The sequence below is a fragment of the Wasmannia auropunctata genome, unplaced genomic scaffold (genome assembly GCF_000956235.1).
Source record: "Wasmannia auropunctata unplaced genomic scaffold, wasmannia.A_1.0 LD335828.1, whole genome shotgun sequence".
NCBI classification, from domain to species: Eukaryota; Metazoa; Arthropoda; class Insecta; order Hymenoptera; family Formicidae; genus Wasmannia; species Wasmannia auropunctata.
This window is the reverse complement of record NW_012027062.1, coordinates 2,300,491-2,318,193: the sequence shown is the minus strand read 5'-3', so window position 1 is coordinate 2,318,193 and position 17,703 is coordinate 2,300,491. Positions and strand designations below refer to the sequence as shown.

The window sequence follows — 17,703 nt, the reverse complement described above, 5'->3', positions numbered from 1 at the left end:
ATACTTTGTCTATATATTTGTACCAGTTTATTTTTATGACTTATTTAAATATAAAAGCACACTAATAGGTTCAGGGCACACTAATAGGGACAGTTACCCTATTCCAAATTATAGCTAAATTATATCCCAATATTTTAATACTATTTTTTTATAACTTACATAAGCAAATTGTTAATAAATAATAATTAGGAATAAAAATGTATTTAAGTAAAGGGAAAGTAAATGATTTCTGTACGAAAGCATCAGTAAATCCTTAATAAATTCTCATTAAATTAATTGATGTAGCAAATAACATTAAATTGAAGTTTTTTTAATATTAATAAAATTTATTTAAATAAGTTATGCTGAAAACTTGTAACTTGACAGTCTTAAAAACGATAACAATTTGATAAAGCAGCGACAGTTTTAATATATATTATTATTGTTATTGTCATAGGTCAATTCTTTCTTGAATAATCCATGCATAGCATTATTCAGTAGGGACCAGATGAATTTATTTATCATGCGAAAGGTCGTTTACGTGTATTAATGTAATCATCTCTTTGTATCAACGGTTCATATACTGAATATAACATTATATAACGAACATGATTAGTAATTTTATGGAAATAGTTCTTTAATAAATTGAGATATACACAGATGTATAAAAAAAAGCAATTATGATGAAATAATAATTAAATTCTATCAGTTATTTTTTGTAATTTATTATAATTTGTTATAACGTGCTGCTGCTCACGCTATATGCTTGCACTAAAACCACATCTTTCCAAGTGAACTACGACGAAGCCTGGTTCTATTCTATATACACATGATTAACACACGCGTCACATCCATGCGACGGTCAAAGTCCAACGTAGCAGCAAAAGTGCTGAAATACCAGTTATAATGTGAAATTCAGCCTTGGACAGGTGCCTTAAATAATTAATTTTACTTTGAAATTTCAAATTTTCTTTTTGCCGCAATATCTTAAAAATTTATAAATTTATTATTTTCCACGATCTTTTCTTGTATTTTTTCAGACAAATTACAGCTGTATCGGTAATTTGATGCAAATTTCTCTATATCTATGTACATATTGAGTGCCGAGGTGTTTTTAATAATTCTTCATACTTTACATGGTTTCTTTATAATTTAATATCTTAATCTATAATTTTCTGGCTTTTTAAATAAAAAAAATTCTAATTGTCTAATTTCTATTGTTGGCGTAGCATTATTGTTAGCAAATATCTGCGCTTATATACTGTGATATTGTATATTCAATTTACGGTCGGTTTCGTTACAATTGCCACATTATTATTAACGAAATTCTATTGCGAAAAACATCATACATTGCGATGGGTGTAAAGAGTCTTGCGTTATCGCGTAGAAAGTAACTCCGTCATACTTCTCTTTGTAGAGATACCTTCATTTGCCGCCTCCGTATTAAATCCGAAGGCCATACGTTACATTTAAATTTAATCGCGATTCAGGCCACCGAAAACATATGTGCTAATTTTATATGTAATATTGGCTATTGCAGATAGTAATTTAGCAATACACAAAACGTAATATCATACATTTCTAATATGTTATGTGCGCGAATATAAATTCGAGTAATAATATTTGTGCGAATTATTTTATTAATAATTAATTAATAATTAATAATTAATTTCTTTATTCCTAATCACGTAAAAAATATTATCTCTTAATCAATAAAATGGTTGATTTAAGTGAAATTTAATGTATAAGACTTTATTTAAATGATATTTGTGACAATTTCTATTAATGTCAAATTATGTAAAGCAATAAAAAGTGAAATATTTAGATAAAACTAATAAAAATTAAATAAAATATCAAATGTTAATAAAAAATTATAGAAAATAAAAAAGAAAATTTTGATATTCATTTCTGCTTATGAGCTCAATGTATTTATAATGCAAAATGGTTCACAATGCAACTCAAGAAAGTATTCGATAGTGCGTCAGACATGTTGCAATGTACTTAAAAATTAAGTTAATATTAGATTAAAAAAAATAGATTTACCTTTTATTTCGACTCTATTTACTTCGTTTTCATTTTTCAAATCTTATATTTCTGGAATATAATAGAAATGAATCTTTAATTTTTAATGTTGCGATACGAACTTTGAGACCGTTACGCAATAAGACAGCCATTTGCAATTAACTGCGAAGTCTAATTAGAATTATTTTAAGAATAGAAGAATACATCGTTTCCATGAACAAGTAACATCGGGTGCATTATATGTTGATTATATGTATATTATGCACGATAAATGTAATGTACATTTCTATCGTTTTCTGTTTGCTATGTGTAATCGAAAGAAAAACGTTTTGCGATGACGTCAACATGATTTTTTATTTCGTCTTGTCATCTAAATTGATTTTAATAATGCTTTGCACTAATTACACAAGATAGTACTTTGAAATTAGTTTTGTAGACATATTATTAAACAAGGAAAATAAACATAATTAAGACTAACTATCAAAAAATATTTAATAATTAAAATAAAAAAATATTTAATTGGCACTTTTGCTATCTTGAAATCTGTGTAATGTTAACGATTGTGTAGCTCTACTTTGATATTTTTTATCTCAATTTGATTTCTAATGCAGCGCGCCTAGACAACACGCGTGTCTAAACCTCTGCGAATTTAGCACTCTTACGTAAGAAAAAAGGTTTGACTTTATGTGCTTAGATAAAAGTGCTAATTTATTATTTATTGCTCTATAGTAGCAAATTTATTGCTCGTACCTTAATCTATTTGCAAGAAATTATCTAAAGTGGGAATATTGATTTCATATAACTTTAGCACTCCCTCTCTCGAAAAACATGTACAGAATATTATAAAGAAAAAAAATAGATATACCAAATTTTTTATTTTGTACGTTTTTCGAGAGTGGAAGTGCTAATATAACATGAAGTTAGCCTCACTTTTGATATTAATTTCCTGCGAATAATAAATTTGCGACCAGAGCAATAAATTAGCATATTATTTATGCTGCACATATAGTTGAACTTCTTTTAGTGGTGAGTATGCTAGTGGTGAGGTTCACAGAGGCCTCTAAAAAAAAAACATCTTTTAAACATAGGTTGGAAAATTATATAATCCTGGAAGATTTAAGTAAGAAGTAAAGAAAAAAATTTAAATTGCTCGACTGAATAGTTCCGAGTGTTAATTATTCTATGTATAGTTAAGCATTCGTTTAATATTGCATTAGCGTTAAATATATAATATGCAGTTCTAAAAAGTGTAACGTTTAACTGTAGAGTGATTTTAAAATGTATTTCCCTGTTATAACTATTTGAATATTATTGCAACTTAAAAATCAACTAATCATTTAACGTATCTGTTAAACAGTTGATACGTGTCGCTTCAAAACTGCTCAACTCCACCGTGATAAATTATTCTGTGCAAAAATTTTTGCGAACCGTTTCGCTTTAGTGAACTTGTAGATTGTTTTGTTGATTAAATTTCTGGCGAATCGTAATAGTTCCGGCGGAAATTACATCACATTTCTTCATAAAATATAGATTGTATAGGTAATCAGTCGGGAGTGCGCGTATCGGGAAATATTTGTGTCGTGGATTTGGCAACGAGTTAATTTACGAAGTGAGTTCTGCGTTGTAATAAGGCAAATAAAAATATACGTTTCGACGTTTGCGTTCTTGTAAATTAATATGCTCAGATAATTAAAAACGTGCAACGCGTGTAATATGTTTTTGCTTCACGTTCGTTGAAGACTCAAGTGACTTATAAACTGCGTTTTCAAAGTCGTGAATAACGAAGAAAAGATCGCCGATAAGTTAGGCATATATATTGTAATAAAGTGAATATTTATGATAGGTTTGTCTGTCGTGCAATTAGTCTCGAGGCCGCCACGCCGATAAGATGAATTTGGAGTAAACGCGTGAATGGAGAGGTAATCGTTACGTATTGCCGCGCTCTTTGATAAGGAAGATGATGTTATACGAAATAATATCCATCACTGCGTGGCGTGTGTTTTAATGCGCGTCTTGATCGCGGATGGTTCGAAGGTCATTTCTATATTTGATACAGTTAATGTCGAACACTAGTATTACGTTGCAATAGATTAATTACGCGTCTCATTAATTATGCAGGTATTGTACGTAATAAGGAGCAGTTTTTTTTTTAACAACTATTGGTATGATATCGATGTTTATAGTATATATCACGTACAAAAAATAATTAATTCTTAGATTTATATAAAGAGTCATATAAAAAAGTAAATAAAACTGATTTATATAAAGAGACAAATAATTTTTCTCATTTAGCGTTAAATAAAAGAGAACTTGTATGAAATTTGTTTCTTTACTTTATTTTTTAAATGCATTTTTTTTAAATTTAATTATATTGTTCAATAAATTTTCTGTTCAATAAATTTATTGTTGCAACTATTTCCGTAAGGGATACTTCAGAATATTTTAAGAGCGTAATAATATATTTTACATCTTAGCAATCTTGTGTTATAATATGCCAACATAAAAATATTACAGTTGTAAGAATAACATAAATTAATTTTCTACAATGTATAACTATAGTTTATATATGATACAGCATATATGTAATCATCATTATTATAATTAACAGTGAATCTAAATACAAGTGAACTTATACATATATTTTATTGCATGTATTGTTTGCAAAATTACACAATATTTCAATAATATTTAGTATTTTCATACACTTAACGAGAAATGAAATAAATAAACATTTCTGCATAAAATAAATGCAAAGTTGTATATCGATGACTAAAGAATATTTGTATTACACACGAATTTGTTGAGCTCTTTCTTTGGCTGCAGAATAATATTATCAACCTTAAAATACGCTCTTTTCGATTATCGTATTTTAACATAGTCTGTAAAATTTAATCTTATGTATAGTTTTATCATTTGTGTTTTATTCATTATATTAATGAAGTATTTTGAATATCATTACCTTCTTATACGAATATATGTATATGTTAAAGAATATAATTATATTTAATTTTAGTCTTTTTTAACGACTCGAGATTTGCATATTTATAGTTAAGTATAGTTAAAATTCTAAGAAGCTTAATGATAATCATGATAAATATAACTGTTTTAATTTATATTGTAAGTATGGCGTAGTTGATCATTAATCGTAGATTTTATATTGCTTCTTGAAACTTCGAAGAAATTACAATGTTTCTTTCATATTAAGAATTTTAGCGAAATAAGAAATGTGAAAAATAGAGACGGAGAGAAGTGGCGATTAGTATCGCTGAATGTTTCTTTTAAAAAAACTAAAGAAAAACAATATAAATAATGAGTAACAACAAATAAATCAAAATTGTGTTATTTCATTAATTTTTTATTATTCTATTCCATTTTTTATTTTGCATATTATTCATATTCTATATTATTGAAATATTAGAAATTACGTGTATTTGTTAGACGGAAATTATGTAAAGGAAAACAAAAAAATATGCAAATGAATTGCAATTTACTTTTAAATACTGTTAAACAAATGTCGAAGAAGAGATATTATATCAAATGATATTTTTGTTATCAGTCAGACATCGTTTGAAAGATAAAAATTCCAATTTTTATCACGACATTTGCGACTAAATAAATATGTATGTGTTTGACGCTCTCAGCTGAAAATAGGCATGTCTCGCATCTAAGTGATAAAAGCTTTGTTAGGTTAATATTATTGCGCGTTATCATCCAGACAGAAGTCGATAGAGAGGTATCTTGACGTGATTTCTTACACATAAGATATTTCACATTCACGCTGGTCGAATTTTTTATCAACCAACTCATTATATCCGGGTTAAAGGGGCATATATGCGCCTAAGACGGGTAAAAAAAATTGATTCTTTTTTTTACATTTCTAACTTACGTAAAGAATTTAGAAACATCCAAATGTATAATAAAACATGAAAAAAGTATAGATGGTACGTTTCTATTTAGATAGTGAACGTTGACAAAAGATACGAATATATCAATGCAATCGATTAATACATAAGCGATTAAGTCATTGACTGTGTAAATATGTACATAGTAATGTTTTAAGCATATATTAACGAACATATGTTATAAAAGACGATGAGATAGCAATTATTTTCCTCATAAGGATCAACATCAGTAGAGGCGGAAACTTTGCGACAGACGTCAATATTAGCATATCATAATTGTAACTGATTGACGTCAACGAACGATTGATGATCGCTACGTCTCGCTTAATTTTTGTGCAGTTATCAAAAAGTTCACACAATTTTCATTGGATGGAATGAGATGGGATCACTGATTAATGCATCGCGATTGTGCAGAACTAAAATAAAAGTAATATGAATATTTTTCTTGATTTTTTTAAGCTGAAAATATGTTTACTTCTAATTGCAATGCAATGTAGTATAAAATAAATCAAATAATGAATCATCTTTTTTTAAATGTAGATTTTTATTATCTATTTTCTGTTTATTATTTATTTTATTTCGTCTCTCAGACATGTTTGTCTACGAATGCCACGAAAGAATCATTAAATTCGATTGAATTTGTTGTCACATGCAAGAGATCTATTTTTAATTTGAGTTTTAGTTTTGAATCCAAGAATTTTGGATAGCGCTTTTGGAAATGATTTGGAAATATTTAGCGAATTTTTTAAATTTTATGGTTCGAAACAATTCACAGCACATGATAAAATAGTTTCCATTTAGAATTTCAAGATTTATGTTTAACTGGCATATTGGGTATTTCATGGAAACTTGGAATAGTATCTGTTCACCATCTAGAAAATGATTTAGGAAAGATTAAATCTTTCAAGATTTCAAGGTTCAAAACACAAAGTACACAATAGCAAAACTTTCACTTTTGGAAGTTTATATTAGATCGCAGCATGTGGTAAGAAAACTCACGCGGAGATGGTTCAGCAGCTGGTTCAAAGATCATTCAAGATCGTGCTAATGATTTTCATCTCCATTGGTAAAATATTTTGCTGACTTGGCAATACGATTTACATCAAGAAGAGTTAGATAAGGAAATTGGCAAGTATGATTAACGTCATTCTGTATCAAGTACTAAAGCATCATCGAGTAAAGTTCATTGATAAGTTATGTCGCAACAATGAACTATTGGAGATATTAGAGGGGGCGGGAGTATTGCTTATTACTGATCAAATGATGAAGAATGCTACAAATGATGAAAATATTAACTTTCACTTATTAATTATATTTTTTACTAAGTCCAATGGAATTCTTTAATATCATACTTTAATTTAATTTTTTTACCTTTATAAAAACATAATGCTTTCTCGGATACAATGCAGAACAATACATATTTGAAGAATGACTTTTTTTAAGTGAGAATTCATGGCAGCAAAAATGCTAAGTGTTAGGTAATTCGCAAAGAAATTGCATGGATAGATTAATCCATTAAGTAATTAATTTTCGCAGTCTTCTTCTCAGTTCCTTCTTTGTTTAATCATCTTTATATGATAGTAAAAAATTCAGAAAGAAAAACGTAAGCTGAAATTTCAATCTCAGGAATTCAAAACTAAAACTCAAATTACAATTTAAAATTGTGCATCGACTGAAAATTACAGATACTATTATCTGCCTGATTTAATATTACATTAATATTTAACAAATATTAAACAGATGACAAAGGCAGTTAAGAGTCCCACGCAGTTCTTGGTGCGTATATATTCTTGGTTTATTCCAATATTCTTTACATTAAATCCTTCGCGTAATCCTACGCCAAGAACTGCGTGGGACTCTTAACTGCCTTTGTCATCTGTTTAATATTTGTTAATTAAAGAGTCATTAACTTTTAATTATTAATATTTAAATAATTATAAAAATTCACCTTAATTTTAACAGATTAATTTTGCCAGAAATATCATATGATAATACATATAATATCATATATTATCTGTGTATGAGACGACGCATTGAGAGTAGACTTGAAGAGCGAATCAGATTATTTTAATAATGCGAATAAATTATCGAACAAATTTCAGGATTCATATCTGAACTCGATTGTTTCCGATTGATAATCCCTTTTATCTATCGGGGTTACGCACGATAGGTGACTGTTTACGTAAGTGCGCGATTTAAAAGAGAGAGGGAGAGAGGAAGAGGAATAGAGACTCGCTGCACGTGACTTGTATTAACATCGAGATTGAACCTCTAGAGAGTGATTTGACTATTAATGTTATCATTGTTCCAATACGCTCTTTGCGCGTTTCAGAGAACTTTAAGCAATTCAAATAATGATCTCTGACGCGTAATACGATAAACTCGGACCTGCGTTTACATGAGTTTGTATTTGTACATATACGGGATTCACATTATTCAGTGTCGAGACGCTAATTGTTTACGTATTACCGTAACGGAGATAATGCGAAATAATTAGGCATATTTATCGCAGTAGTCTCGACGCGATATGGAATCTGGCGTGTAATGGAAACATTTACCAAACTTCAATATCTGACCATGAGCGCTCTAAATAAGTACATATATATTTATTTTACTTTATTTTATAACTTGTGTTCCAATATATTACACATTACCTCATAATAGTTTCCTTCAGAGCCGTAATACTAACTTAAAAATTAACATTGAGCTATATGTGCATCCAGCTGTGAAGCTTTGTGCAATTTAAATTTAATTTACTGCTTGGTGGATTAATTTAATGTTGCACAAAATTTTGTAATTATGTGGACTTAATTCGTTTTTTGTTAAAAGCTCTGTATTTAGTCACTGAGTAATTTTACTTCGCAAGATTCTATTATCTGTTATGTAAATCCGTCTAGCAGAACCGTTATGCATAATTTCCTCATAATTGCATTCGTTGTTAACTTTGCAGCACTAATTGTCGATTTAATTGATTTACAGTTGGTTTTGTCCTTACCGATTACCTTTTGTGAAGAACTTTATTACCGGATTAATTCTTTAGGTCAACAGTATACACGTATATCACAGACAAATGAAACGCGGCACATGACCTACTTACGGCATGGAAGGAGTTTGCTCGATGTAGTTTATTTGCCACGATGGGCACCGACACGTTACGTACAGTCATCGAACAGAAACTTCTTGGATTGAAAAGAACGCACGAAAAACGGCAAAATTTCTCCAACGTGAAATGACATTTTTCTTAATTAAACGGTTTATCAAAAAATTACTATCAGTTCAGCGGTTAAAGAATGATTACTGTATTCTGAAGAATTGCGATAACAGGCGCCCAATGAAATCATCAAGCTAACTCACACCTACCGAGAGAGGTGACACCTGCGACAGACGCAACTGATTACTTATCATATGTCTTCGTTGAGATCATCGAACTGATTAGCCGTCGTAAACACACCTTACCGTCGAATAATTTTGCGTTAGTGAAATATGGATGCAGCGATGGTAGAGATACGAACGCGTCAAGAGATCGCGCTCAATTATTCGTTAAGTTTATGACGACTCGCCTAACCGGACGAGTCGTTGTTCAAAGTCCAAGGTTATTAGTCACATACATTCGCAAACGGGTATATAGTTACTATACCTGTGAATTGCGGGAGCAATAATAATCCACGAGCCATCCGAGGACGATTTCTCCGCGTCGATTTTCCTCGAGAATATTTTTCCGTGAAAAAGATTAGAACAATATTTGTACGAAGTTATAACCACTTATACGCGAAAGAGCACTTACAAAGCATTGCGTAAAAATTATTGCGAACGTATCTATTCGTTTGATCTATACGAGAAGTTCGATCATGTTCTCATCATTTTTAAAGAACGTATATTTCTTGAACATTTCTGATTGTAAATTTAATTCAAATAATTTTCCAAAGTCGAAGTTTGAAAAGACAGCATTATACAACTTCTGCTAAGCGACATGCCGTGTCTGACATTTGTTACATTGCTAAACCATCTTTTCTACGTAGTGAAATCAAGAGAAAAAGGATCCTCGAATGAATCGAGTAATGCACTCTCGCTAAAAAAAAGTCTCCGACCTGAAAGCGTGACGGGCTATCCGCATACGCATTCGCACATCCTCCGCGAATTATCGTCAATTACTTTCCTCTGTCTAAGTAAGTGACATATTCGCTTCGTATTTTTTGTAGCTCGTACGCGAGCAGGGTTAATCGTTAAATTAATTACGTATCTTGTATTGATCAGAAGCTGTCATCGAGAAGCGCTTCTCTCCCGTTCTCCCGATATTCCTCTCCATCATGACGTGAGTGGAAATCGAGTGAAACGCAGACGGGCTTTCTATCTCGCGTGCAGTACGCTTTTGTAACGCGTTAAAATTGTAACACGGAAGAAGACCGCCCTCAACTTTCGACATCTTCGGTTTCGCGTAACATCCTCTAATCCGTTTAAACACTTTATTCTTACACGTTCCATGACCCGGAATATGTATTTATTTTTTTTTTATGAGTTTTTCGCGCAAGTCTTTCACTTTGTAACGATCTCGCATAATTGCTCGATGACGAAAATTAATTTTAAAAGTAATAATAATATTAATTTGACATGAAATAGAAAAAATTAAGAGGTTTTATATCAAAGAATATACTTATTGAAACAAACGCGATTTTTGTGATACGTCTTCATTACAAAATATCATATTTAAATTAAAAGTTCCTAAAATAATTAATATAAATTATTAATTATGGCAAAAGTTCATAGATATTAATATTTTTTAGAATATTTATACCACATATGTGACTGATTTAAATTTTTAATCAATAGTACTTTTTTTTAAATATAATTAACATTTTAATTTGGCATATTTTGATATTATTGGACTTTGAGTAATAATTATTATAAATTATTAATTATGACAAAAGTTCATAGGTATTAATATTTTTTAGAATATTGTTTATATCATATATGTGACTGATTCACAATTCTTGATCAATAATACTTTTTTTCATAGGATTAACATTTTAATTTGACATATGTATTTTGATATTGATTGCTTTCTGAATTATAATTTAATGTTTTTTTTATTTTGAGATTCCTCTTTTCTTCTATGATATTGATGTCAAAATCGAGAATATGAATTTTTTGCTTATTTAAGTACCAAAATAAATTAATTTTTTTCATATACTATTACTCGCATTTACTTTAGTAAATTATACTGAGAACTGTCCTTCTCTGCATTAGTAATGCATTATTCTGCATTAGTGAGCACGAAAATACAGTCTCTATTAGACTTTTTTTTTTAAATAAAATAACAAAATAAAAAATAAAATAAGTGTCGTGAACGATAATTTGTAAGTACACCGAACTTGTTACCATATGATGGCCCATATTTATCAGCTTGGCGATGTTCTACAATGCATTCACGCACGCACTCGTGCGCATCGCAATTGCGGCTTTTAAGTAAGGTCAACTGGTGCATCTGCGTTCACTCTGCATCGTTATCACCGCTACGATCGCGTACGAAAGAGCAACCTCATCACGACGAAATTGCTCTTTCTCTGTTGTTTTCTTTTGAGATTGAAGAAACTATGATATTTATTTATTTTATTCTATTATTACATTCAGTAAAAACTAGTTTCTTTCATCTTAAGCATTAAATCTTTTATATCTTTTATATTAGCATCCTGGATTGGCACACATCCTTGTGTTCTATAGACTATAATCTCGATAACTTTGTTTTTTTTAACATTATTCGGAACGCCGTACTTTGTTTTTCTTTTATCAGTTTAATGACAATGTAAGCTTAGGCTATGATTAAGTCCCAATGAAATGTTAATTGTTAGATAAATCCAACGTTCGCATTTTACAGGAAGGCTAACGCAGGATGGCGGAAGCCCATTCGGCCGTAGCATTCAGCTTCTCAATAACACATGAAGGATGGGATGTAAACTTCGATCGAGAGGTACTTCACTTGGTCTGGCTCTCTGGCGTACGGTCGTGGAAGAAGAGATTCTTTCGGTTTCAGGTGAGTGTCGCGGTGTTCTGATGAGCGCCGACGCGTTTGGACGTTTAACTTAATATCTGAATATTAATGTAAATTAATGAATATTATTAACGCGTGTCCTTACATTCTTCCTGTTCACAGAACAATCTGAAAAGCGGCGTTTATCCGGCTTCCTTGGAAAGTCTATGGGTTACTGTGATTTTAGTAACGGCGATACACTTTGCTGGCTACAAGGTCCCGTATGTCCTCGTTGGAAAAGTTTCACCGTATCTTTCTGGGTAATTTTCGTGTCCCTCGATTCTAAATTATTTACGATTCGTTGCACGCGCGCAGATTAGCAACAATTAATAACCAATTGCTTTTCGCGATAGGTCCTCGGTACTCGCACACCTGGCAGGCTCCTTCGTAGTCGGGCTGTTCCTATGGCTGGCGTTCATATACACTATTCGGTACACGTTGAAGCTGATGCTTATGTACAAAGGATGGATGTACGAGGCGAGGGGCAAAGGTCGCAAGCCGTCAAAGTTAACCCAAGTCTGGCTGTTGCTAGTGAAACTGTTGTCAGGTTGGCATAAGCCCATGCTGTATAGCTTCCAAGGATCACTGCCACGACTGCCACTACCGACAGTGCCGGATACTATGAAGCGGGTTAGATCAAATAACGTATTTTATTAGATCTCGTATTAGACAAATGAGCACATACTTCTTGCGAAAAATTTGATTCGATATTATCGCTGATGTAACGAATATTTTAGTTTAGATTTTAGTTTAGTATATAACAGTTCTAGGCAGTTCTCTTTAACATTGTAGTGGAAAAATCAAAGTATTGTACATTTAAATAGTATCTGAGAAGCGTACGGCCGTTGGTCGATGATGAGAATTACGCTCGCATGGAAAAGCTGGCCAACGAGTTCCAGAATGGCATCGGAATCAAGCTGCAGCGTTACCTGGTCCTCAAGTCTTGGTGGACCACCAACTATGTGTCCGATTGGTGGGAGGAATATGTTTATTTGCGCGGAAGATCGCCCCTAATGGTCAACTCGAATTTCTACGGAATCGACGCCATTCTCTCGCATCCCACGAACGTGCAAGCCGCGCGAGCCGCAGCCGTAATATATTCCTGCTTACAATATAGACGTCTTATCGAACGCCAAGAATTAGAACCGGTTAGTTATTTTTTTCATTAGTTTTATACATCTTATTTTACATATTAAAAATGAAGAGGTTTTCATACATTTAGTGAACGCGTACGAATTTTTATTTATAACACCTTTATTTCTATTCATTTTTTTCTTGAGAGAAAAATATATAGAGCACAAAATAAGAGCTGCGTGTTGGTATTTTGCATCGCACAAGTATATTATCATGTAGATAGGTTTATATTTAAAAAAAATATGTTCATTTTCAGATTCTAGTACAAGGATTAGTACCATTGTGTTCTTGGCAGTATGAAAGAGTATTTAACACTACACGAATTCCAGGAATTGAAGTTGACAAAATTGTGCATTATCAGGATTCTAAACACGTTGTAGTGTATCATAAGGGCAGATATTTCAAAGTTTTAATTTATTACCGAAATAGAATTCTTCAAGCCTGCGAAATAGAACTGTAAGTTATTACTGCTTTACAAGTATGAATTTTTATTACACATGTGTATTATAATATTATCGCCTTATAGTCAGATTCAACAAATTTTGGACGACGATTCCACGCCATCAGAAGGAGAGGAGAAATTGGCTGCTTTAACAGCCGGCGAAAGAACTGCCTGGGCACAGGCTAGGAAGGATTTCTTTTCGAAAGGTGTAAATAAGGCTTCTTTGGATATTATTGAAAAGGCGGCATTTGTGGTCGCATTGGACGATGTACCTTATGAATACGATCCAGTAAGTTATTTAATAAAATAAAAACATTCTGAACAATATGAATATCAATCATATTTGCAAATTAATATAATTATATTCATTTTGTGCTTTAGGGACATCCAGAAAAATTAGATCATTATGGTAGAATCCTATTACATGGAAAAGGGTATGATCGATGGTTCGATAAATCCTTTACGCTATGTATTGGAAGCAATGGAAGAGTAAGTATATTATTATATTTTCATATTAAAATTGATTCTCATTTTCTTCATTTTCTCATTTTCTTCATTTTCATCATTTGCTTCAATGTTTTATAAAAATAATTCTTGTTCACAGATTGGCTTCAATGCAGAGCATTCTTGGTGAGTACACACTTTATGTGGATTATATAAATAATAAAAACTTTATTGTTGACATTTTCGTAAAATGTTTTTATATGAAAAAAAAATAATTTCATTAAAAAAAATTGTTATTTTTCACTTATTTTTAATAGAGACAAAATAACATAAGACGCGAATTTGTTATACACAATATATTATGAATAATTAAGCCTATATTTTTATTAATATAAAATAAGATTTATTACATACAAATTTATGTATATATTGAAACACTGCATATAATGATAAGTAATGAGCAGGGCAGATGCTGCAGTCATGTCACACTTGTGGGAGTACGTAGTATGTTCGGAGTTCCTGGACCGACAGTAAGAATTACAATCCTTAGCTTATATTACATATTTTGCCTCTATCTCTTCTTCTGCTTTCGAAAAATACCTGTTGTATGACTATCTATTGTGTGTCAAGGAACGTCTATGAAAGTAGTATGGATTGCAACATATATATGTGATTTTTTTTTTTATTTAAGATTCTTCTTTTAGCAAATCTTTAGTGTCCTCGAACGTCCTTTGCAGCAGTCATCTTTAAAATTCTGTGGGGTTCTTGCTATGCTTATATGTTTCAGTCCCCTAAAGAAATTACGTTTCCCGAAGGGAAATCTTTCTCTACCGGACTACTTGTACTGACAATGAGTGCTTTTCGTCTTTCTCTTTCGCGTTTTATCTTTAATGTCTTTTTTTCTGATATGCTTATTAGGGCTGATGCACCAGTACTCGGAACTTTATGGGAATTTATTGTAGCTGCTGATATTAAAATCGGGTAATTTTTGTTGTGTTTACACAGTATAATGTAGTGGGGCAAAATTAATCATTTATCTATATAGTCTATATAATTTCTAATAATTATATAACTACAATTGTCACTATTACTTTTATTATAATAATTATCTTTATACAATTATCTTTTCTATTTTTATAAGCATTTCTACATAATAACCTACATAATAACAATAGTAAATTTTTGCTTGCAAATGCTTTTAATATATTAACATTAAAATACAATTATCTGCTTGAACATTATTGCATTATAAATGTATGATTAAGATAATAATAACTATTTTAATTTAAAAAAAATTATTGCTTAATTAAAATAATTGAATGAAAGTTGTTGTAGTTAAAGTATATATTGTCGTAGTTAGTACATACAGTAAAATGTGTATTTAGATTTGCATGACATTGGGATTATGAAAAAATTATCTGGAAAATAAGGATTAATCGATTAAGATAAGGGCTTGAATTGATTTATTTTATCTATTTTAGTTCAAGTTCATTTAGAATGAAATATTAATAAACAATCGTGAAATTTAGTCCTTACTTTTCATAATAATGCATAATAATATAGTTTTTGAATTTAATTTCTTTCAATAAAGTAAAATACAGAAGCTTAGAATTTTCTATCATTTGAGATATATATTATTCTATCATTTGAGATATATATATATATATATTTGAGATATATATATTATTCTCAGATATAAGGAAGGACATAATGCGGGTACTCCAGAATTTACACCTCCAGCTCCAACTCGATTGCAATGGGATTTAAATACCAAATGTATTGAAGCTATTGAACAATCCTACCGGGTAATAATAATAATAATTAGTTTCGTCCTAAATGTAATACATTTAGCAAATATCACGGTTATATAACTATTGATTTTAAATTTAACAGGTAGCGCACAGTATATTGAATGATGTGGAATTACGTATTTATGTACACAACACTTATGGCAAAGGTTTGATGAAAACCCATTCCATATCACCGGACGCCTATATACAAATGGCGTTACAATTGGCGTACTACCGCGACGCTGGCAAGTTTAATTTAACATATGAAGCTTCCATGACGAGGTTGTTCCGAGAAGGTAGAACAGAAACGGTCAGACCGTGCACTATTGAATCTTCCAAATGGGTGAAAGCAATGGAGGACGAAACATTAACGGTAAAGATGAAATATTAAGTGAGAACTGCACAGATTTGTTTCTTCGTGAATCTCTAATTGATCTTTCTTTCAACATAGATAACAGAAAAAGTCAAGCTGCTAATGGATGCAGTAGCAAGACATCAAAGAGGTTACCAAGATGCTATGTGTGGAAAAGGAATAGATAGGCATCTATTTTGTTTATATGTAGTATCGAAGTACTTAGAAGTAGATTCACCATTTTTGAAGGTAATTGTTTTAGGATTTCCTATCAGGCAATCGATTAAATTTAATCTCATTAAACGATGAATGCTTCTATTGTAGGAAGTTCTAAGCGAACCATGGAGATTGTCAACATCACAAACTCCACACGGTCAAACTTCGAGATTGGATTTGAAGAAATATCCTAACTGTATTTCAGCTGGTGGTGGATTTGGTCCTGTGGCCGATGATGGTTATGGTGTTTCTTATATAATTGCGGGAGAAGATCTTCTATTCTTCCACGTTTCTAGTAAACGATCTTCGTCAAAAACGGTAAAATAATTTTCGGTTTCACTATCATAATTTTCCTTTATATTTCATATTTATAGTGTTTTTTTAAATATTTGCATTGTTCTCATTATATTTCGTACATCTATAGTATGTAGTTGTTTGTTTATATCAAAGAATAATATAATGATAATTATATTAATCTTTTAATAATAAATTAATTTTAATATTTATAGGATGCCGCCAGATTTGCAAAACAAATCGAGAAAGCACTTGGCGACATGAAAGACTTGCTAGAACAAAAAAAGAAAATACATCAGAACGGATCTGCGTAACTTATTTATTACCTGTAGGGGGTCATGCAAAAATAATGATAAACTATGCAATGAAGCGGGATCTATGGCTCCAGATAACTTTTCTTGGCTTATGGAAGGATTTAATCATGTAAACATAATTTAATGCTTAAAATATAATTTTCTTAAGGTAGTTTTTTTTCATAGGCAATTATTTTAGTAGATAAAGGTTACAGGAAAAAAATAACGGGCCCAAAATTCAGGATATGTTATCACTGCACATATATAGACTAGATTTTTATAGGATCATTTGTCATATATCATATTTGTCATGTCATTATCATAAATATCATTGTTATTATTATAAACTGACAATTTGCGTGATTTACTAACAATATTGCACAGCAGAAGTATGCACAAAAATGCAAGTACCAAAATTTCCATCGTTTGCTGTACAATATTGCAAATTTAAAAAATACTTGACATTAATATGTAACAGGAACATAAAAATTGAAAATTTCATTATTTATTGAAATTGTTGAACATTTTCATGCGTGTAATATAAAAAAAATACGTTATGAAAGTTAAATTTTTAAATACTAACCGAATTTTGAAGGATTGATCAAGTGTGAGTGCATATTATCACATTGTGCATCTACTGCAGATGCAAAAGCGGTTTAATTTCATTACGCGTATATATATATATATATACTATATCTTATCCCAATTTATCATCGAGGAGTGATTTATATGCAATGCAATTTACGTGTTTAAGAAATTATTTTTTTCTCCATAAAACATGAATGGTAGATAAGTATTGCTTGTATCTTA

At 30.8% G+C, this 17,703-nt stretch overlaps 1 protein-coding gene across 2 annotated transcripts in view; it reads left to right on the top strand.

Annotated features, from left to right (window-relative positions):
• LOC105455952 (carnitine O-palmitoyltransferase 1, muscle isoform) overlaps positions 1-17,309 on the top strand; it is a 23,486-nt gene extending 6,177 nt beyond the window's left edge. The window contains exons 2-15 of one of the 2 annotated variants that reach the window (XM_011699671.1): positions 11,776-11,931; positions 12,052-12,188; positions 12,282-12,558; positions 12,753-13,076; positions 13,319-13,518; positions 13,589-13,793; positions 13,886-13,993; positions 14,109-14,134; positions 14,867-14,929; positions 15,642-15,753; positions 15,842-16,111; positions 16,190-16,339; positions 16,415-16,624; positions 16,816-17,309. In XM_011699671.1, the coding sequence (XP_011697973.1) occupies positions 11,791-11,931; positions 12,052-12,188; positions 12,282-12,558; positions 12,753-13,076; positions 13,319-13,518; positions 13,589-13,793; positions 13,886-13,993; positions 14,109-14,134; positions 14,867-14,929; positions 15,642-15,753; positions 15,842-16,111; positions 16,190-16,339; positions 16,415-16,624; positions 16,816-16,914 (2,322 nt within the window). In that variant the 5' untranslated portion in view covers positions 11,776-11,790 and the 3' untranslated portion in view covers positions 16,915-17,309. Of the gene's footprint in view, positions 1-11,775; positions 11,932-12,051; positions 12,189-12,281; positions 12,559-12,752; positions 13,077-13,318; positions 13,519-13,588; positions 13,794-13,885; positions 13,994-14,108; positions 14,135-14,412; positions 14,479-14,866; positions 14,930-15,641; positions 15,754-15,841; positions 16,112-16,189; positions 16,340-16,414; positions 16,625-16,815 lie in introns of both variants that reach the window. The other variant, XM_011699670.1, reaches the window with a different exon arrangement.
• Positions 17,310-17,703: the final 394 nt, after the last annotated feature.